We start from the raw sequence: 23969 nt of genomic DNA on the forward strand, positions 1-23969 counted from the left end.
CTGGAATCTAATATACAGCACAAATGAAGTTTTCCACAGAAAAGAAACTCATGGATTTGGAGAACAGACTTGTAGTTGCCAAGGGAGACAGGGAGGGAGTGGGATGGATTGGGAATTTGGGATTCCTAGGTGCAAACTATTGTATTTGGAGTGGATAAGTAATGAGACCCTGTTGTACAGCACTGGGAACTGTATCTAGTCACTTATGATGGAGCATGATGATGCGAGAAAAAGAATGTATATATATATATATATGTATGTGTGACTGGGTCACCTTGCTGTATAGTAGAAAATTGACAGAACACTGTAAGCTAGCTGTGATGGAAAACACAAAAATAATTTTTTAAAAATCCATTCTTGTTTGCAATTACTGTTTGCAGAAATCTACAGATTATATAATACACACACAAATTTATAAGACAGTTTTTAAAAGTTCTTGCTATTCAAAGTTAATGTTAAATAGTAAAAATGCATCATTTTTGGCAACTTAAAAACAATAAAGTAATTCATAATGCAGCCAAATTGTACTGTGGAAAACTCTTTTTTGTTTTTTGTCTAGTTTTCATTTTATTATTGCAATTAGCTTACACACCATCACTGAAGTCTTCATTTAAAAATGAAGTTTTAGGAGTTCCTGTCGTGGCTCAGCGGTTAGTGAACCCAACTAGTATTCATGAGGATGCAGTTTCCGTCCCTGGCCTCGCTCAGTGGGTTAAGGATCCAGCGTTGCCGTGAGCTGTGGTGTAGGTCACAGATGTGGCTCAGATCCAGTGATGCTGTGGCTGCGGCATAAGCCGCAGCTGTAGCTCTGATTTGACCCCTAGCCTGGGAACCTCCATATGCCATGGGTGTGGTGGCCCTCAAAAGGCCAAAAAAAAAAAAAAAAAGAAGAAGAAGTTTTAGAACAGTTTTATGAAAATATCAGATATAAAAAGGTAAAACAAAGAGGTAAAATTCAGGGTTCAATGAATTTTGGAAGAAAACAGAAATAACAGTTAGTATTTGAAAAAGGGCATCCCCAGCGCTGTGTCTGATAGACAGTAAGTTTTCTAGTCAAGCTCTCCTTTTCTGCCAGGGGAACATATGGTTTAGGTTCAGAAGAATAAAAGGCAGAAATAATGAGTGACAAAGATTAGATCTGAGAGCAGGAAGAGTAATAAGTAAGGTCTTGGTAGCAGTTTCCTGTTTCAATAGAGATAAAAGAATCCATCGATAATTTCTTGAAACTCCAGCATGTGAGAAACCTGGCTGGATTGCCATAAGGGTTGCTACCCTGTACCACTCGTATCCCCACTTCAGAATGAGGTGCTGCTTTTCCAGCTGCCAGAAGTGTTGGTTTTCATAGCTGAGTGCCTCCCAGGCAACGGCCCTTGGTCAAAGAGAGTTGCCTTAGGGAAGATTACGCTCCCCTCTCCTGGAGCAGTTGGTACCCAGCCACAGATGGATGTGGGGTTACAAAGCCCAGCCGACTCTCTTCTCAGTTGGGGCAACTCCTCCCAGCTCCAAAGCCCCTCATGTGACCGGCCAAGGCCCCTGTTGCAACGACTACATCACAGTTTAACCTCACTCCACCAACACTGTTACTCTTGCTCCCTTACCTATGTTGACCCTCGAAGCAATTACCAATTAACCTTGCCCTTAATTCTCCATTTCAGAGCTGTTTCTAAGGGAGCCAACCAAGACAGCTGCTTAGAGAAAAAGACCTAGGACTCCAGGGTGGGATTTTGGAGATAGATTGCCTGCTGGCCAGCTGGCAAAGAGGACCCCACAAAGGGTGGTAGGTGGAGAACTGGAATATTGCAGGGGTCAGTTGTCAAAACGTTCAGTGATGGTGAACTGGGGTGAGAGAACATGAAAGGCAGGGCACCACAGGCTCAGGCACTGAGAGGTACCATGGTCATCATCATTACCAAGGCTATGGAATCGGGGAAACCTAATAAATTGGGGGTCACTGATAAACTGCAGAAGTGACTGGAGTTCAAGCCACACCTATGGGTGAGTATTTTGTGAGAGAGGAGGTAGGGATGGTTACCAAAGAGACCTCTAGCCAAAGGAAATAGCACCTAAAGGAGCTCTGATGAAGAAAAGTGCCTGGCATTGAGAGGAACTGTGAAATGCATCTTTAGCAGGTGAAAATGAAACAACGGGAAGAAAGGCACCTAGTCAGGCTGGAGGAATAGGCAGGAGCCATATCTCAGCCATGGTAAAGACTATTGATGGCATCTTAGGAGCAGTGGTAAACCACTGAGGGATTTGAAGCAAGAAAGCTAAAAGATAATAGTACCGAGTCTAACTTCAGACTGCTCTCTGTACAACACACCAGTAAATCAAGAGACGAATTTGGGGGGCAAGGAATAGCACTTTATTCAGAAAACCAGCAGACCGAGATGATGGACTAGCATCCCATAGAGCTATCTGATGCAGGTTTGGACGCTAGCTTCTTTTCCAGAACAAAGAGAGGAAGGTGAGGAGATAAAATTAAAAAAAAAAAAAAATGTTGCCAATATTTCCTGGTTTTGGCCAAATACCAGAGGGGAGGGGTTAACTTTTTCTTTTCTGCGGCCATTCATGGTGGGCCTGGTCAGGATGTTTCCTGTGAGCTAAACAAAGATGTTTTATCTTAACCCTCAGGCATGGAAGGCAGAGTTCCAGAAGATGGGCCATTATGTGTACTTAAGCTATTGACAATATCCCTTTAGTGATGAACTTGTAGCAAAAGCAATAGAAGACAAAGAGTAAAGTAAAAGAAACAGATCCAAGATGGAGTCAGATTTGTTCTTCCCTATTAAATAAGATGTGCTTTTGAAAAATCTCTTTGGCTATTTGTGAACAGATTGAAGACAGCAAAAGTGGATACAAAGAAAGCAGCCTCTAGAGGATGGTGGAATGGCCCGTCCTGGAATGTGGTAGCTCTCAGGGGAGTCTGGTTTACTCAGTGAGCCATCAAACCATCTTCTCAGTGATGGGGAGATGCACCTCCAATCACTGGTTGACATCCACGGAAATAGGTGATTTCTCTTTAGTTTCAGATTTTAACCTCTGTTTGAACTCTAGAATGTGGGCACCTTATCTATTGTGTCCCTGTTGTGTCCCCAGCTGCTAAACTAGTGCTCAGTAGCTAGAAAGCTTTCATAAATGTTTGTTGAATAACTGAGTAAATGTTTTAAAGGAAATACTCCTAATGGGAGTTCCTATATTCATACTTTGATATGAATGATAAACATGAACGTAGGTTCCAAGGGGGTGAGGAAGAAGCAGTGGAAAAGGAGCCCATAGCAACTTATCTCCTTTATTCTACTTATATGGGTTGCTGAGTTTGGGAGGCAAACAGGAACGCCTGTAGGTTGAAAATCTTAATGGGACTGGCTGAAGATGCACTTCTGGGTCAAGCTGTAACCTTGTGCTATTAAGTCCTTTCAAAGTGAGAGCAACTGTCATGTTTCGACATAAGCCTTGTATTTCGTTTCCTGGCGTGCGTTTGTTTGTTTGTTTGTTTGGGGGCTACCCAAGGCATATGGAGTTCCCAGACCAGGGATCAGATTCAAGCCACAGTTGCGACTTACGCCACAGTTGCGGCAGTGGGATCCTTTAACCCTCTGTGCCAGGCCAGGGATGGAACCTGCGTCTGGGTGCTGCAGAGACACCACTGATCCTGTTGCACCACAGCAGGAACTCCTATTTTGTTTTTTAATGGAAGGGTTTTGGTGTTATTTTTTAAATAACAGCTGTGAACCCCAAATGATTTCCAGGCTTTTCTTCTGAGCCCGAGCAGTAGAAGAGCTTTGACTCTTGACTGAAAGATAAATGGCAGCTGTGTTCCTTCTGGCAGCTGTATTCCTTCTCCAGAGCCCTGTTTTAGGGCTGAGACTAAAGTTGAGAGCCCCACTTGAGATCACTCATCTCCTCTAAACCTTTCTGTGCCGTTCAGAACTGAAAATCAATTTTATGTAGGAGCAGTAAGTGATCCCATATTGAGGAGGCCTATACAGGTGAGTCTGTGCCCTCTGTCAGGGTTGTAAACTAGGGCATTGCATATTCATGGATAGAGAGACTGAGCAGGACTCCCAGACAGGAGCGTGGAGAACAGTGACCTCCAGTGGCCGGCTGGCTGCATTTCTGATGTGCAGTGCCCACAGGCTGCCAAGGATGGGGATGCTGACTCCTGCTTTTGTCCTTCTGTTTGAACCCTGTGAGACTCCAGGAAGATTCTGATTTCAGATTAACCAGCTTTTACCAATAATATTTATCCTTTCGCATCTTCTCCTGGGTTTTCTTTTTTAATTTCAGGATACGCACACATCTCTCTCTAGAATTGCAGTATCTTAAATTGCATCATAAACTTGAATGCATGTTAACATTCAACCCTTGAGAAGATGTTAAATTCAAAATTACATATTTTTCCTAGTTTTGAAAATAACTTTGTCATTCATTCAACAAATGTTTATTGTGTGCCTCCTAGGTGCCAAACAGTGAGTATAAGAGGAATTCTTACCTACTTGGGTAATTTGGGTAGTTTGGTAATTTGGTAGTTTGGGTCATTTGGGTAGTTTGTGGACAGACAGTAATGTCCACAGACATGTACACACACCATACAGACATCCTGTAGTGTCCAGTCATGGTAAATGCTACAAAGAAAAATGAAGCGAGATAGGGGCATAGAATTGGACAAGAGAATTACTGCTATTTTGGATGGTGAGCATACAAGGTCTCCATGAGGACATTCAAGCATTGAATTAAAGGGTCAGATTATGTATTTAAGGCGGAAGGGGAGCTTTCCAAACATAGGAGAGGAAAATGATAAAAAGAACTATTGTGCAAAATCAAGGTGCTGGAGAAAATTTAAAATAAAATAAAAATTGTCAGTGTCAAAATAAAAATAATTATAGGAGTTCCTACCATGGCACAGCAGGCTGAGGATTTGGCCTTGTGTCTGGGGCAGCACAGGGTCAATCCCTGGCCTGGCACAGTGGGCTAAGAATCCAGCCACTACCACAGCTGCAGCATAGGTCAAAGCTGCCATTCGGGTTCAATCCCTGGCCCAGAAAATTCAGTATGCCGTGGGTATGGCCAAAAAGAATTATATATGAAAGCAACTTTAATTCTATTTTTAGGAGTTCCCATGGGGGCTTAGTGGTAACAAACCTGACTAGTATCCATAAATTCTATTTTCTTTTTTTTTATTTATTTATATAATTTTTTTAATTTTCCCACTGTACAGCAAGGGGGTCAGGTTATCCTTACATGTATACATTACAATTACATTTTTTCCCCCACCCTTTCTTCTGTTGCAACATGAGTATCTAGACAAAGTTCTCAATGCTATTCAGCAGGATCTCCTTGTAAATCTATTCTAAGTTGTGTCTGATAAGCCCAAGCTCCCGATCCCTCCCACTCCCTCCCCCTCCCATCAGGCAGCCACAAGTCTCTTCTCCAAGTCCATGATTTTCTTTTCTGAGGAGGTGTTCCATAAATTCTATTTTCAAAGATGAAAAGACACTCTGAGCCTAAGCTCAACTCTCATATTTTATATAGGAGAGTACAAAAGTTAATTACAGTCAATCTTTGAATTAGGAATTCAGAGCCAAAGTAAAATATTATCATATGGTAACAAAATGTCACTATTCACAATCAAATTGTTTCAGTGTAAAGGCAAAGGGACGGGAATGTGAACAGTTACCTGTTTCCTTCCGTCCCCTTCTTTAAGTGCCTTCAACAGAAACAGTGCAGTACAGACCTCCCAGGACTCCCGGTAGTAGCAAAGGGTATCATACACACACACACACACACACACACACACACACAGTGGGAAGAATTTTGAGTTTATTATGGTATTTGATAAAGTTACTTCAAAAAAAGATCATTTTTTCTTTTTATTTCCTCTTTTTGAGGTATAATTTACACGTATCTTAAAGGGTACAGCTTGTTTAATTTTTACATAAATTTGAGTTTTTACATGAGTTTCACCACCATCAAGATCAAGATCTAAAACATTCCTAGCTCCACAGACAGCTCTTTTGTCCCTCCTCCTGCTTACCCCCCGAAGGTAACCAGTATGTTGGTTTCCATCACTATATAGCTACTTAGCCAATCTTCCGAACTTCTCATAAAGGAAATCATAGAGTATGTACTCTTTGTATTTGGGTTCTTTTGTGCAACATTCTGTCTGTAAGATTTGCTCACGTGGCTGCATATATCTGTAATCCATTTGTTTTCATTGCCATCTAATATTCCATTGTGTAACTATGCTACAGTTTATATGTTCTACTATTAATGAACATTTGGGTTACTTCTTGTTTGGGTGGGATTAGTATGAATAATTTTGTTATTAACATTTCTGTGCATATCTTTGGGTGAAAACAACAATTCGTTTTTGTTGAATTTCCCTCTGGGATTAAAATTACTGATTCAGAAACAGAGCCAGCTACCTTATGTGCAGGGCCCAATGTAAAATGAGAATGTAAAGCCCCTTATTCAAAAAGTGGGGGAAATGTTCTATTGAAGATACTAAGATATAAAGCTTTTTCCTCTTTTCTAAGTCTCTCTCAACTTGTTATGCTTTCTTTTATTTGTTGTTTAATGTCCTCTAAGTAAAAAAATTAGAATGTCTAGATTTTAGCATAAATTTTACTATTCATCTTTATATTATGCAATGGCTGTTTTAAATTCAAGTATTAAAGCATTTACCTTGTGTGCAGGATTAGCAAAATTATATAATTCATATTTAATATCTTACCCAGGCATATGTATTTTGTTCTTTTGGGGGGACTTTTTTTGGGAGGGGGCCAAACCGGCAGCATATGGAGGTTCCCAGGCTAGGGGCCTAATCAGAGCTCCAGCTGCCAGCCTATACCACAGACACAGAAACACCAGATCCAATCAACACCACAGGTCACATAACACTGGATCCTTAACCCACTGAGCGAGGCTGGGGATCAAACCCACAACCTCATGGTTCCTAGTCGGATTCGTTTCCACTGTGCCACAACAGGAACTCCCTGTATTTTGTTCTTAATGGAACAGCGAAAATGCTGCAGGGAACTAAGTGAAGTATTTTTGTTTCATTTCTTGGTACATGCCTATTCTATCAACACTATCTACCCTCAGCTTACTTGTAAGAAAGCAGAATCAAAAGGAAAAAGAAATATGCATTGCCCTATCTTTCCTTTCCTTCCATGTTATTTCTAGCATATGTGTTTGGCTAATGCAAGGAAGTAACATGAGTAAGAAAGGATATGATAGGGATTCTTTGGGCTTTTTTGGTGTTTCTTACAACAGCATTGTGATCTGTCTGTTCAATGCAAGTTCTGGTTCTAGCAGAAATGAGGCTTTGCGGGGCTGTCAGCATTCCCACTTACCTTGGACTCCTTTGAGTTGGATTCCTCTGCATTTCACTGAACACCTAGGCATTGGTGTGCTCATGGGCATGATGAATGCTGTCCATGAGTGGGGGACCAAGGAACTGCACAGACACACAAACTCCACGTACCTGCCTGCCCAGGCACGTGCTCCACAGTCTTACAAGACCTCCCTTAACAAAACAAGCTTAAAGAGAAAATCATAAGAATTTCAAAACATTGAGCAGCAAGGCCTCGAACCTGCATACAGCCCTTCAAAGTTACATGAGCATCTGCACAGATCACCTGTCCCTGGATCGTTCCATGGAGTTTTCCAAAGTAGCTTCATCGGTTTAACAGGCCCACCAGCAATACATGAGCATTCTCGTGGCTCCAGCTCCTCACCAACACTTGGTACTGTTTCACCATCCTAGTAGGGGTGCACTAGTATCTCACTGCAGTTTTAATTTGCATTTCACTGATGATCTATGATGTTGACAAGTCTTTATTTATTTACTTACTTACTTACTTATTTATTTTAGTCGTGCCCATGGCATAGGGAAGTTCCTTGGCCAGGGATCAAACCTACGCCACAGCGGCAACAGAGCCACTGTGGTGACAATGCAGGATCCTTAACCCTGCAAGAGAATTCTCAAGAGCTTATTATTTATTTTGCTATCTTCTTTTATGAAATTAAAACTTTTGCCCATTTTATGAATTGTCTGTCTTTTTCTCATCAAGTTGTAGGAGGCATTCATAGTTTCCACATTCTTTTGATGTACATTTATATTGCAAATATCTTCTCTATACTTTTATATCTTTGTGTAAGTTGTTCTCTTAATGGTGTTTGGATGAACAGAAGTTGTTACCTTCAATGAAGTCTAATTTATCTACTTATAGCCTTAGAGTAAGCCTTGATATCTTTGTGTAAGTTGTTCAAGTGTGTTTTTCTTCAAGATTTTCTTGGCTATTCTAGGCCCTTTTGAAATAAAATCTCTGAAATGACTTCTGTGCTAACCTAATATTTTCAACTCTTCCGATTTCAATTCCTTAAATTACCCAGCAGAGGGTACTATGCTACAACTGAGTCAAGTCTGAATTTGGACCAGAGAGGATTGTAAAGGTTGTGCTTTTGACTTTCCATAACAGAAAAGAAGAACCTTTAGTTTCTTTTCACATACTCTGGCTAATTAGCATGCCTGGCAGATGCAACAGCCAGCTGAATTATTATACCAACAGTTGTTGCATTGAGAACTGTTTTGGTGATCACAAATGCCAAGGTCATTCAACCTTTGCAAGGATTTTCATCTTCTTTATTACCCTAGTCTTTATGGTACTGACTGAAGTAACTTCTGTGGCTTTTTACAAACACTTCCAGAGCCTTTTTTCTCTTAGGAGTATAGTTTCCATTTTCCATAGTATTTCTCCACTCCAAAATAGAAGAGAAATGGCCAAAACAACATTGCAAATCCCTTAGTAAAAAATGCTGTTTGAAATTAAAGTTACTTAGCATCCAGTATAAAGTGTATGTACACATAACATGCATATTCTGCATAATGCGTGTTAAGAGCATGGTCTTTCGGTTTGTGGCTTGACTCTTAACTCTCTTTGAGGGTCTTCTGATGAGCAGAAATTCTTAATTTTATTCTAGTCAAACTTATCTATCTTTTTATTTATAGTTGATTTTTTTTTTATATTTAAGAAATGCTTTCCTACCCAAGAGTCAGACCCAAAATCTTTCTACTTTTGCCTTTACATTTAGTTCTTGGATTGGTTTGCTAGGGCTGTCATAACAAAGGTGGCTTAAGTGTCTCATAAATCTGGAGGCTAGAAGTCTGAAATCAAGGTGTCCACAGGCTTTGTTCCTTCTGACATCTGTGAGGGAAATCTGGTCCGTACCTCTCCATGGTCCACAGGCAATTTTGGTGTTCCTTGGCTTGCAGACTCACAACCTCTGCTGTTCACATGGCATTCCCCCAGTGTGCATGCTTGTACCCAAATGTCCCCTTTCTAAGGACACCAGTCATATCGGATTAGAGGCTCATTCTACCCCAATATGACCTCATCTCAACTACATACATCTGCAATAACTCTACTTCCAAATTAGGTGACTTTCTGAGGAACTGGGGGTCAGGACCTCACCATATAAATTTTGGGGGTGAGGGGACAACATTTAACCTAAAATAGTTTTTTAATACACCTCAAAATATTTTGATGTGGTATGAAGTAAGATAAATATCTAATTTTCCCAGAAACATTCACTGAAATGCCATTCTTTTCCCACTAATCTAAAATCCTCCCCTTTGTCATTTAGCAAATATCTATAAATGTTGGGCTCTAGACAAGCGTACTTGATTAAGCTTTACCTTATTGCACTTCGTCGATATTGCATTTTTTGCAAATCAAAGGTTTGTGACAACCCTGTTTTGAGCAAATTTATTGGTGCCATTTTTCCAACAGCATTTGCTCGCTTCTTGTCTCTTTGTCACATTTTGATTATTGTAGCAATATCAAACTGTTTCATCATTATTACATTTGTTACAGTGATCTGTGATCAGTGATCATTGATGTTACTACTGTAATTGTTTTGGGAGGCGTGGGTTGCACCCATATAAGATTTAATCAATAAATATTATGGGGTTTCTATCTGCTCCACTGACTGCTGTTCTCCCATCTCTCTCCTTCTCCTTGGGCTTCCATATTCCCTGAGACAACACAGTATTGAAATTAAGCTGATTAATAACCCTGCAATGGCCTCTAAGTGTTCAAGCGAAAGGAAGCGACGCTTGTCTCTCACTTTAAATCAAAAGCTAGAAATGATTACGCTTAGTGAAGAAGGCATGTCGAACGCCAAGACAGACTGAAAGCTGGGCTTCTTGCACCAAGCAGCTGGCCAAGTTATGCATGCAAAGAAAAATCTCTTGTAGGAAATTAAAAGTATTGCTTCAATAAACATATGAATGTTAAAAAAAAAGCCAAACAGCCTTTTTGCTAATAAGGAGAAAGTTTTAGTGATGTAGGTAGATCAAGCCAGCCACAACATTCCATTAAGCCTTGGTCTAATCAAAGTAAGGCCCCTCAATTCTATAAGGCTGAGAGATGTGAAGAAGCTGCCAAAGAAAAGTTTGAGGCTAGCAGATGTTGGTTCATGATGATTAAAGAATAATGCCATCTCCATAACATAAAAGTGTCAGATGCAACAAGTGCTGATGTAGAAGCTGCAGCCAGTTATCCAGAAGAGCTCTCTAAGATCATTAATGAAGGTGGCTACACCAAACAATAGATTTTCAGTGTAGACAAAACAGCCTTCTTCTGTCAGAAGATGCCATCTGAGACTTTCATTGCTAGAGAGAAGTCAATGTCTAGTTTCAAAGCTTCAAAGGACAGGCTGACTCTCTTATTAGAGGCTAAATGCATCTGATGACTTTAGGTTAAAGCCAGTGCTCATTTACCATTCTGAAAATCCTAGGCCCTTAAGACTTATACTAAATCTACTCTACCTATGCTCTATAGATGGAAAAACAAAGCTGAATGACAGCACATATGTTTACAACATGGTTTACTAAATAATTTAAGCCCACTGTTGACAACTATGGCTCAGAGTAAATATTCCTTTAAATTTTACTGCTGGTGGATAATGCACCTGGTTACCCAGGAGCACTGATAGAAATGTGCAATAAGAATAATGTTGTTTTCATACCTGCTAACACAACAGACATTTTTCAGCCTATGAATCAGGTAATTTTGACTTTCAAGTCCTATGATTTAAGAAGTATATTTCATAAGGCGATAGAGGCCATAGTGATTCCTCTGGTGGATCTGGACAAAGTCGATTAAAAACCTTCTGGAAAGGATTTATCATTCTAGATGTCATTAGGAACTTTCATGATTCATGGAGAGAGGTCAAAATATCAACATTAACAAGCGTGTGGAAAAAGTTCATTGCAGCTCTCATGGATAACTTCGAGGGGCTCAAGACTTCGGCGGAGAAGGTAGCTGCAAGTACGGAGGAAATAGCAAGTGAACTAGAATTAGAAGTGGAGCTTGAAGATGTGACTGAATTGCTATAATCTCATGGTGAAACTTTAGCAGATGAGGAGTTGCTTTTTATGGATGAGCAAAGAAAATGGTTTCTTGAGATGGAATCTGTTCCTGGTTGAAGATCCTATGAAGACAGTTGAAATGACAACAAATGTTTAGATTATTACATAAACGTAGTTGAGAAAGCAACAAGAGAGTTTGAGAGGATTGACTCTAATTTGGAAAGAAAGTTAAACTGTGGGTAAAATGCTATCAAACAGCATTGTGTGCTACAGAGTTTCATTCATTAAAGGAAGTGTCAATCGATGCAGGGAACTTCACTGATGTCAAAGAAATTGCCATGGTCACTCCAGTCTTCAGCAACCACCACCCCCATCCAGTCAATAGCCATCAATGTTGAGACCAGATCCTCAACCAGCAAAAAGATTGTGACTCACTGAAGGCTCAGCTGATGGTTAGCATTTTTTAGCAATAAAGCATTTTTCATTAAGGTAGGTTCATAGGGGTTTTTTTTAAACATGATACTGTTACACACTTAATAGACTACAGTATTTGTAAACATAAATTTTACATGCACTGGGAAATCAAAAAATTCATGGAGTCTCTTTATTGAGATACTCACTTTATTGCAGTATTCTTGAACCAAACCTGCAATATCTTCAGTATACAGTTTCATTGACCTGTTAGTCTACCCACTCATCTTGCTGTAACTTTACAGTAAGTCTTGATATGTAGAAGGGAAAGTCCTCTCATTTCAACTTTTAAAAATATGTCCTTATGGGAGTTCCCTTTATGGCTCAGTGGAAACGAACCCAACTAGTATCCATGAGGACACGGGTTCAATCCCTGGCCTCACTCAGTGGGTTAAGGAACTGGTGTTTTTCTGAACTGTGGTATAGGCCACGTATGCAGCTCGGATCTGGTGTTGCTATGGCTAGGCTGGCAGCTGTAGCTCCAATTCAACCCCTAGCCTGGGAACCTCCATATGCCACAGGTATGGCCATAAAAAAATTAATAAAAATATCTTTGGCGTTCCCGTCGTGGCTCAGTGGTTAACAAATCCAACTAGGAACCATGAGGTTGCAGGTTCCATCCCTGACCTCCCTCAGTGGATTAAGGATCCAACGTTGCCAAGAGCTGTGGTGTAGGTCACAGACACGGCTTGGATCTGGCGTTGCTGGGCTCTGGCGTAGGCATGCAGCTATAGCTCCTATTAGACCTGTAGCCTGGGAACCTCCATATGCCGAGGGTGCGGCCCTAGATTTAAAAAAAAAAAAAAGAAAAAGACAAAAAAGAAAAATAAAAACATCTTTATTTCTGAACCTTTGCAATTCCAAACAAATTTTATAATCACTTGTTAAGTTTCACAAATATCTGTTACAATTTTGATTGGAATTGAATCTATAATCATTGAATATATGAACTAATTTTAACAGATATTGAGTCCTCAATCCATAATCACAATTCCTCTCTCCCCACTTAAAAAAAAAAAAATTCTTCAGTGTCACTTACTGGAATTTCATATATTTCCTTATAAAATTTTCTCATGTCCCAGATACCTTTCATGCTATTTTAGACAATACTTTTATTTCATTTTCTACTTGCTTAATATTGGTGCACAGAGGTACAGTGGCTTTTTGTTTTTTGGGTTTTTTTTTTGTCTTTTCGCCTTTTCTAGGGCCACTTCCCGCAACATATGGAGGTTCCCAGGCTAGGGGTCTAATCAGAGCTGTAGCCGCCGACCTACACCAGAGCCACAGCAACACCAGATTTGAGCCGCATTGGCAACCTACACCACAGCTCACGGCAACGCTGGATCCTTAACCCACTGAGCAAGGCCAGGGATTGAACCTGCAACCTCGTGGTTCCTAGTTGGATTCGTTAACCACTGTGCCACAACAGGAACTCCTACAGTGGTTTTTTGAATGTTAAATCCATGTCTAGAAACCTTGCTAAAATCCTATATTAATATTTTTAATGATCCATAGTTTTTTTTCAATCTACAGGATCCCTGGCCACAAAAGATTACCAAGGTCATGAAAACACGGAAATATTGAGAAATGATCACGGACCAGAGGAGACTGAAACATGGCACCTACATGCAGTGTGTTACCCTGGATTGGATCCTGGAACAGAAACAGGAAAACTAGAGAAATCCAAATAAAACCTGGAGTTCATTTAACAGTAACATGCTAATGTAACTTTCTTTGTTTTGAAATTTTACCATGGTAATAAAACTGGGTGAGGAATACACTAAAGTTCTCTGCACTGCCTTTGCAAAATTTCTGTGCAAAAAATAAATAAAATTCTATTTTTTATTTATTTAATAAATAAAATTCTATTTTTTATTTATTTAATAAATAAAATTCTATTTTTTTCTAATGCAGTCATGGTGCAAAAATAAGACAACTAGACCGGTGAGAAGAATAGAGATTCAGAAATAGACTATACATATGGCCAATAGATTTTCAACAAAATAGCTACAGCAATGTAATGTGAACCAAAAATCTTTCTGGCAAATGGTACAGAAACAACAGAACACTTCACAGGGAAGATAATTTAATCTATTTCCTCATACTGAACTAAAAAAATTAACTTACAATGTATTATAGATTAACTGCAGAAGCTAAAACTATAAAATTTAGGGGAGAAAATTCAACTTTGGAATACACAAAGATGTCTCAGGTGGGACACCAAAACAAAACCATAAAGGGAAAAATTTGAAAAATTGGACTTAATCAAAATTTGAAAATTTTGCTCTTACAGACATCATTGTAAAAATTAAAAGGCAGATCACCAACTGGGAGAAAATATTTGCAACAATTATATCTGACAAAGGACTTATATCCAGAATACATAAAGGACTCTTACAACTCCCTAAGAAGAAATAAACCAAATGTCTATCAACGGGAGAATAAATTAGTCAAATGAAGTAGTCACACAATGGAACGTCAGGGAAACAATGCTCCATGCATATTTTCACATTTCTGGACAGTTTGTCTTCCTGAGCAAAGGAAATTGGCAAAGCATAGAATGTCTCCTTATCCCCAGACTCATCTGCTCCTCGCATGGCAAGAGTGTTAGACCTGGAGCCATAAAACTTATCTCTGTTGGAGCCAAATATTTGCGGTCCAGGGTAGGGATTTTCCCCCTTGCCTTCCTGAGAAAATTCGTTTATTTTCCAAGTGCCTGTTTGCATTGGGGACATAGGGTTTCTCTCCCTTTTTCAGAAAGTAGAGCGGCAGCTAAGCTGTGGATAGCACATAAAAACTTTCAGACTCTAAACTTGGGACTTCCTTTCCTTGGTGCATGCACAGGAAATCCAACTAACCCTCACCACAGCAGCCCAGAAGAGAGCAAAGCATGGAGCATGGAGAAAGGGTGCAGGTTTTGCTCTTGGTAGTAAAATAACTCTGATCTCTGCCCTAGAAACCACACGTTTGCTCTTGGCATAAAAATGAACAAATGCAGATATTAACAACTTATCATGGAACACTCCTGGGAACAACAAAAAAAAAGATTAAAACTACTGATACATATTGTGACATAAATGACCCTCAAAGACACGTGGAACAAAAGAAACCAGATGCAAAAGAATTACATGTTACCTGATTCCATTAATAGGAAAGGCAAGAAAAGCAAAAATGAATCAAACGGTAATGGAAGTCACAATAGTGATTTCCTAGGTTAGAAGGATAGAATACGAGCATGCTGGAATTTTCTAGAGGGCTGGAAATCTTCTATGTTTTGACTTGTAGTTGGTAAAATGGTTGTGAACATGTGAAAAATGTAAGATTCATGGACCTCGTGCAGCTTGTACTATATCTGACAATAATGAAAAAAATTGTTTCATGGGAATTGGCAAGTGATTCTAAAATGTATATGGAAAGGCTAAGGCGAAAAAAATAAATCCTAGGCACTCAAATCAGAACAAGGAAGATGGACTTACTTTGCCAGCAAAAAGATAAAGTAATTAAAATACGGTGGTATTGGCATAGCAATAGAAATAAACCAAAAGAACAGAGTATGGTCTATAAACAGTTCATGAATGACAGTTTATGAGGAACTGTAAGGAAAGGATAATTTTTCAATAAATAGTGCTGGATCAGTTGGACTCACATAAAAAAATAAAACTTTAATCCTAACTTTATGTCATAAAAAAATCAATTCCAGGCAGATCATAAGTTGAAATGGGAACAATGAAACAATAAAGCTTTCAGGAAATAACTGAGAGGAATAGCTTCATGACCTTTAAGGTAGGACTGCATTTGTTAGGACACAAAATACCATGACCATAAAAGAAATAATTAGTAAATTAGACTTAATTACATTTAAGGATTTCTTTTATTACACTCAAGAGAGGGGAAAGGTGAGCCACAACAAGGGGAAAATATTTGCAACATTTATAACTGCAAAAGTCCTCATATTCAGAAGATGTAACAAATCCTTCAAGCCAATTAAAAAATAAAATCAAAAGACAATCTAATAGAAGAAGACAGGCAAGAAAATTGAGCGGATCCATGCCACAAGAGCTATTATCCTAAGATCCATTATCCTAATGGCTAATAAACTTATGTAAAGCTCACAATGTCATTAATCATAAGAAAAATGCAAATAAAAAGCACAATGAGGTATTTCTACATATCTCCTAAAATGGCTAAAATTATGAAGCCTGAAAACATCAAGTGTTAGTGAGACTGTGGAAAAAGAACTCTCACTACAGCTGATTGGAATGCAAAAGATTACAATTACTTTGGAAATCAGGTTTGGTATTATTTAAGTTTCTTGTTTAAATTACTTAAATTGAAATTATGTCTGTCTTATGACAATGATCTGGCAGTTATATCTCTGGGTGTATATCTGGCAGAAGGTTTTCTTTCTTGACTGTACCCACAATATATGAAATTCCTGAGCCAGAGAGATCAAACCCAAGCCACAGCAGTGCCAATGCTGAATCCCCAATCCAATCACTAGGCCACCTGGGTTTTGTCACACCTACAAAAATGTTCAGTGAGTTCCCCCTGTGGCTCAGCAGGTTATGAACCCCACTAGTACTCACGAGGATGCGGGTTCGATCCCTGGCCTTGCTCAATGGATTAAATATCTGGTGTTACTGAGAGCTGTGGTGTAGGCTGGCAGCTGCAGCTCTAATTCAACCCTAGCCCAAGAACTTCCATATGCTGCAGGTACGGCCCTGAAAAAGAAAAAAAAAAAAAAAAAAAAAAAGAATGTTCAAAGCAGCAATATTGCTAATAGCTCCAAACCAGAAACAATTCAAATGTCATCAAAAATAGAGCAAATAAATAAATTTGGCATAGTTATCCAACAGACGACTTCACAGTGTTGCACTGCAGGTGCAGGCAGCAACATGGATGACTCTCATAGCCTGATGAGTGCGAGGAGCCGGAAGTGACCGAATATGCCTTGAGTGATTCAGGGGAGAAGAGAAAGGGGAAGAGAGAAGCCTCTGTAGGGTAAGACTTGTTCTGTTTCTTGGGTGATGCTTCCCAAGGCTTTCTCTTTGTGATAACTCATTGAGTTGTGACATCCACCTTTGTGCATGTCTCTGCATACCTATTAGACTTCACAATTACAAAATTGCTTGAAATGCATGAGCCACTTTTAAAAAAAAAAAAAGTGCAAAGAGTTGAAGGAAGATTTGATGAGATAGGATTCCATACAATTTTCAATATTAGATACTATTTGGATTTAAGCAGACAGCATAACATAAACATTGCTAGTGGCCCCAAATAGTCACAGAGAATGGCAGCATAGACTAAAGGGGCTATAGAAATCTTCTAAGTACTGGATGCATATCATCTCCCCAGAACTCTCATTTTCTTGAATTTGCCCTCACCACCACCACTTTTCAGAGACCTTTATCTTGCCAACACCTCTAACTGCCACCTGACTCCTGATCTTCAGGTTCCCTTCTGGAGCAATGGCTATACTACATTCTGAGCCTGCCCTGTCCACACTTGAATGTCCAGGAATGGGCCTCTTCTTCCCACTCACAATGTAATTTGCCAAATGGAGACCACACCAATGCTGCATTTTCAAAAATTATTAAGTATGCATTTCAATATATGTATTATTATTTTACAGTTCACCCCTCAAAAGTATTTGCTTCATTTTCTTAAGTATAAGAGGCTTACAAGGAAGTCATTAAAAATACAGACTTTGGAATTACACAGACCCGGATTCAAGTCCCAGTTCTGCTCCTTATTAAAGGGAACCACCTGTCCAAGCCTAGTTCCTCCTTCTGTAACTCAGGGTACCCTGACCGAATCACAGAATTGTCGTAAGGACTGAAGAAGGTGGTAAATGTAAACTTCTTACTGTTGCATCCGGCACTAAGTAGAAATTCAGTAACTTCAGGTGGTGGTGGTGATGATGAATCATTCCTGGAAACTATTTAGGAGTTAAACTGAAATAGGAGAAGTTTACATTGTCTGTTTGCAATATTAATACTGGGGTTGGCGGTGGGAGGTATTGATTTATGGCCTTTTTGATCAGAAAACACAGAAACCCACAAGTCAGGGTCCACAAAATTAAAATCCCAGCGTGTTAATACACCCTACGTGATTTGGGGGAGAAGAGAAACAGTAGGAGAGGGCCCTCTGTAGGGTAAGGATTGTTCTGTTTCTTGGCTTGGGTGATGCTTCCCAAGTTAAACTGGAAGAGGAAGTCATCGTAACAGTTTGCACTCCCAGTCACGGCAAAAGGATTTTAGTCTTTACAGGTAGAAGAAAACATCAATTTAAAGTGATGAGTCATTTCAGAAATCTACAGAAAGATATACTAGGATTTATTTCGACAGGCAAGGTTTAGACTGGGAGGAACACAGACTGACTCTTCCTGAGGTTCACAAGGGTGGGAAGAGCCTAGAATTTAAAGACACAAAGGAAACACCCTAAAGTGAGTTCCAGGTCACACGAAAAAACAAAGGCCACGACTGCACGCGTTAATTTAATGCATGGGAAACATCAACTGAATGCCTAGCAGTTCACACGCATCTGCAGAAACCCTAGTCCTCCTGAGGACGAAATTGTGAGTTTTTTTTAACTGGTATGAGACCAGTGAAATTCGGACTCCCTGTCGGACAGAGACACAGGGGAAGCTGGGGGAGGGGAACATACAGAAGACTGTCAGCTCACAAACAAGGGGTGTCCCCTTAAGAGGTGAAAGGACTCCAAGGCCCAGGTACCCTCCCCATTTCCACTTCCTACTAGAAGGAAACAAGGACATGTTCCTGCTCAAATTGAGGGCTGGGGATAAGGGCGCCAGGGCTGAGTATATGCCTGCCGTAGCCTCTTTAGGGCCATGAATGAGTCACATTGGAATAGAAATGCACTCAAATTTTAAGGTTTAGACACCAAAAGGTGCTTAGCCCCAAATAATTGTGAGGCAAATGGGCATCTTATTTTACCCCCTAGTCTTAAAGTCATAATGATGGCACCAAACTAATACAATATACAGTAAGAAAAACAGCAACTCATGATAATGTTGATGAGGTACTGATAACACAGAATCCTTCCTAAAACGTTCGGTCTTTCCTAAACTCTTGTTGAATCAATAAGAGTTCAGCCCAGAAAAGAGACACAATACTAGTTATTTTAACAGAAAGTATTTGCTATGAGGTATTGGCTAAAGAGCTTTTGGAAGATTTTTTAAGTAAAAAGGATGTCTTGGAGACTGAAACAGAGAACGTGCCTACATGAGACAGTTACCGCCCAGAGGCTGAAGAGCAAAGGCAAGGTGTGAGGGTTACATCCTGGAAGAGGAACCCGGAAAAGTGAAACTCACATCTCTCAGAATGGGAATGGGACATGGCTTGGGGGTGGGGAGAGGGGCGGGAGGGAGGCGGGGAGTGGAGCGGGGGAATGATGCTGGTTCTGGGAGTAAAGGAGGAATCGGGAAACTAGAACCAGAACCGGCTGTTTCTGCTGGGGTAGAGACACAGCGGGTCTCTGCTGTCAAGAGGAGCGAACAAACAGGAAACAGTAGGTCCCTTTTCACCACCTCCAGTTTTCAGCATTCCTTCAGCGCCCCCTACTGTAGATCCTAGAGGACCCAATTGACGAAAAAGTCCTAGGCTCTGTATCACCATGCAGAGTCCCATCCAAAGGGACAAGCTGATCTGGTTTCAACCTGTCTTTTGGGTGACGAGGAAGTAGCATATTTAGGAGACTCTGAAAATCCCGCCTACCCCTCTGCCAAATGCCTTTTTTTTCCCAATTACTTAAGATTCTTTTTTCTAAAATAAAGGTGTTTGATCTAATTGTAAGGTCATTTCCCTTCATCTGTACATTTCAATAGCTATTTGTGAAGGAAAGAAAGGGAGCACACCTGAGATGAACCGTTTCTCCATTTTCGTGCTGTACCCAGCCTTTAAAACTCCTTCTCAAAGACCAGAGGTGAGACTGGCTCTCAGATTTTCTTAATACTATTTCAACACATTTCTTAATTTCAGCAACTCCCCCCCACCACCACGCCCCGCCGCTTTATCAAGAGCATGGGTGCCAGAAAGCAGCTTGTGTGGAAATCCACGCACCACTGCTCACAGGCTTGGGAACTGCATTCAGGCTGCTGTCCCCGACTTTCTGAGTTTCCCTTTCCTCATCTGTAAAATGGGACAATGCCTAACTGCAGGTGGTGTGGATTAAATCCTGGCAGTGTTAGGAGAAATAAACATCCATGTTATTCTTCTTCCGGCACTGAACTCTGACATTTCCAAAGTTTTACAAAAATGACCATCAAGCCTGAAGACCAGAATCATTACTTTGTCACTTTCAGCGTGTGCGTCTCACTCTCTCTTTACTGTATGGAGGTTTTCCCTGCAGGAGTGACCTCGTTGGTTGGGAAGGTGGAAAGTCACAGATTCTCAGCTCTGGGAACCTGAGTGGCTGGGACTACCCTGGCCGGGCCCTCCCCTCGCCTTGGCATCCAGCTCCAGCTGCGGCGGGATGCGGGCGGGGCGCAGACGGCCGCGGTACCGCCTCCCCCGGCGCCGGGCCGACTGGAGCTCGGCGCGCAGGCGGGGCTGGCGCCGGGTGCACCGACTGGAGGCCGCGCTCCCACCGTCGGCTGCTCGACCGGGCGTCCGACGCTGCGGGCTGCCCGCGAAGATGTAACCAGGCCCGGCGGTCCATGTGCGCCCCACCGTCCCCAGCGAGGGCTGCGGCCACAGGGGTGCCGGGCCTCCCGACCCTGCCGCTGTTGTTCCCGCCGCTACTGCTGCTGGTGGTGGCCTCGCCGACGGGACAGGCAGGTAGGAGGATTGCACCCGCCCCATGACGAATCAGCTGCGCCTGGCTCTGGCCTGCCCGCCCCCGGGTTTTGCTTTTGGGAGCGCGGATCCGGAGGCGCGCGGGTCTGCACGGAGACCCCCGGAGCCCCGGCGGCACACTTGTGGCCTCCTGACGCGCGCCTGGTTCAGGGTCAAGTTCGCACACTCGGCATTTCACACTTTTCGTCGCTGGGGATGTGGGTGAGATGGAGGAAGTTTGACGGTGGTCGCTCTGAGTGGTACCCTCAGATGGTAACTTGCAGTCGACGACAGTGACCTTGCGCTTGGCATTGGCCTGCAAGTCGCTGACTCCCTCCGCTCCTACCGCGGCCGCACGGACCTGTCAGCCTTCAATAGGGAGTTCCCCGGGATAGGCGGCGATGCCTGCGCCTAAAAAAAAAAAAAAAAAAAAAACAACTCCAGGACAGAGTTCTGAGGGAACGCGGGACCTAGAAAGGGGGCAATGTTTCTGAAGTAAGACCCTCCTCTTTCCTGGGTAATTTTTTTCCTTTGCAGTTTTGACGATGTACTGATGTATGTGTGCTTTTGATTTGTCGGCAGTATCAAAACTTTGATCCATGGCGTAAGGTAACTGATGTTTTTTGGTTTTGTTTTGAAGTTTCAACTGTCTACCAACCAGAACCCAGTAAACCAGAATGATTCATTAACTTGATTTCTGTTTTCCTTCTGCATCCCTGTTGCATGAGAAAAAGAATTTTTTTAAAGCAATGTAACTTAGACCCTTCCTTTTTTAAAAATTAAAAACAGCAAAACTTTATAGTTTACTGTACTTTGTACAGATTTTGGCCCAGGTTTCCATATTTTTAACCCAGAGCTGAACAACAAATGGCAGTGAATGCAGGAGGAAAGTTGTCCATGAAACTGCAGTGTGCTTAGTAGTCAAAGAAAAAGTTACTAAACTTCAGTATAGTAAGAAAGGTAAGAAAAGTGTGCATAGAGATTTTGGACCAATTTTTGAACAATAGATATACACACACACAAAATTTTCTTTTTCTTCTAAATCCTAAATTTACCAGAAATCGTAGTTCCTTTGTCTTGTGATAAGTATTTCTAGGTAAGCTGAATGGAAGGAGACTACTTCTGACTTATCCAGATACTGAGTCTCAACTAACAGATAATGAACTTGGTTGTTTCTATTTCTAATCAGAGAGGGAAATAAAGCTTGCTCTTTGACTGGCTGGGGATAGTAGAAGGTAATAATATTCTTGGCTTCAAAGCAAAATTTCGGGGGAAAAACAAATAGAAGCAACTCTTTTCTGACCCACAAGCCTCAGGTACTTTCTTAGCTCTTCTTAAAGCATCCGTCTCTGGGCCTCCAGGCACCCTGAGGGCTGCTGGGAAACTCAGGTGAGAAGGTATAGGTGGTTACCTGGATACCATACCTGCCTATTAGTAGAGAACAAGTCTATCTAGATGGATCCACCGCAATATCTGCTGAGCAATGTGAACTTTCTAAGAGTTATATAACATTGCTACTCTCTAGCAGATGCATGCTTTAGTTTGTTAAACAACTTTTAGAACAAAAAATCCAAAGTCACAGCTGTGTGTTTGGATTGCGCTGTACAATACCAAACATCCAAAGAGAAAAAACAAACAAACACACACACACACACAAAACCCCCTCATGGTCAGTTTTGATTCCACCCCTTGCCTGGGAACCTCCATATGCCACGGGTGTGGCCTAAAAAGACAATAAATAAATAAATGCTCCAGCTACAGAAGTTTCAGTAGGAAGTCTATGACCATGGCTTCTCAAACTCAGCCCTGTTGGCCCATTCCCATGTTTTCCGCCTCCTTGAATATAAAGAACTGTGATAAGCATAATAGAAAGGAGGCTTTAAAGCCAGCAAGAGAGTGGAAGGAGATGACAAGGTCATGTATCTCACATCCTTAAGCCCTTCAGAGGCTGCCGCAGGTCATAGTGTGATATTAAATTCTCCTGTGAGGTCTTAGGTGGCCCCCTCCTGCCCATCTCTGCAGCCTTACCTCACACCGCTTAATTCCTGCCATACTGGACTTTTCCCAGTCCCTGAAGCAAACCAAACCCCTTTCCAGCTCATGGACTTCATACTTGCAACTCCTTCCTACCCACTCTATCCCTTATCCCCAGCCCCTGCTCAGACTTGGCAATCTCACCTCCAGTGTGCCTCCCCCCAAGAAGAGCTTCCCAAACTCCCCAAGAGGGAAAAATAGAGTTTCTTATGTCTGTGAACAAAGGAGCCTAACTTTTTTCGGATCTTTTGCATGCTGTCTAAATATTACAGCATCTCTGCTTATTAGAACTAGAATGTTATAATTAACACAGTGAAGGTGTTTGTTAAAGTGTATGTTCTTTGATAAAAAATGTAGCCACATGGGTTATTTTATTTCACTAGCTTATTCCAGGATATATTTCATGCACACACACACACACACACACACACACACACACACACACACACACACACACAAATGATTCCAGTGAACTAATTACATTTTCTTCATTATTTTCTATCTTTTAATTTGGAACTCATTTGACACTGAAAGAAAAAGCTAAAGAAATAAGTGTTCTCATGAACCCCTCACCTTAATTTTCACATCTTACATAACCATTGTACAATGTTCACAACCAGAAAACTAACCCTGATATAACACCATTCACGAAGCTACGGACCTTGTTCCAATTTCCCCCCATTTCTACTAGCGCCCTTTTTCTGTTCTAGGGTCAATCCAGGATCCCTTTTTTCATTTAGTTGCTGTTTCTCCTTCCTGTCCTCCAGTCTTTGAGCCTCTCTTTGCTTTCTTGTCCTTGGCAGTTTTGAAGAGTTCTGGTCACCTCTTCCTCAGACTGTCGGTTCATTTGATGTTTGCTCATGATTAAAGTGAGGTTATCTCTTTAAGGCAACGATACCACACAGGTTATGCTCTCTTTCCTAATGCCCCACATCAAAGGGTTTGTGATATCGAAAAGTCTTCTTCCTGGTGATGCTAACCTTAGTCACTTGGCTTAGGTGGTGTCTGCAGGGTTTTTCATTGTAGACTTACTATTTTTCACTTTCTGCTTAGTAATTATCTTGTGGGAAGATATTTTGAGATCATGCAAATATCCTGTTTTTCCTCAAATTAACACCCACTAATTTTAGTATCCCTCAGTGGATATTGACTGCAACAGCTATTATGCATAATGATGATTTTTTGCCTTTTTTTTTTTTTTTTTTTAGGACCCCGCCAGCAGCGTATGGAGGCTCCCAGGCTAGAAGTCGAATCAGAGCTGTAGCTGCTGGCCTACGCCACAGCCACAGCAA

The 23969-nt window shown here is 41.1% G+C and overlaps 1 protein-coding gene and 1 long non-coding RNA gene across 2 annotated transcripts in view; one reads left to right on the forward strand and one right to left on the reverse strand.

The window, feature by feature from the left end:
• The window catches only part of LOC146405986 (uncharacterized), a 436419-nt gene that overhangs the window by 145860 nt on the left and 266590 nt on the right, over window positions 1-23969 (reverse strand). The gene's annotated exons all lie outside the window — the stretch shown is intronic.
• Window positions 19730-23969, forward strand: part of IL20RA (interleukin 20 receptor subunit alpha) — a 35918-nt gene continuing 31678 nt past the window's right edge. Inside the window, exons 1-3 of the mRNA XM_013992536.3 lie at window positions 19730-19792; window positions 19849-20000; window positions 20219-20646. Of these exons, the coding sequence (XP_013847990.3) occupies window positions 19730-19792; window positions 19849-20000; window positions 20219-20646 (643 nt within the window). The remainder of the gene's footprint in view (window positions 19793-19848; window positions 20001-20218; window positions 20647-23969) is intronic.

The sequence above is a fragment of the Sus scrofa genome, chromosome 1 (assembly GCF_054392235.1).
Source record: "Sus scrofa isolate SSC_HxYL_T2T_F1_AM1 chromosome 1, Sscrofa_HxYL_maternal_Yorkshire_Landrace_v2.0, whole genome shotgun sequence".
NCBI lineage: Eukaryota > Metazoa > Chordata > Mammalia > Artiodactyla > Suidae > Sus > Sus scrofa.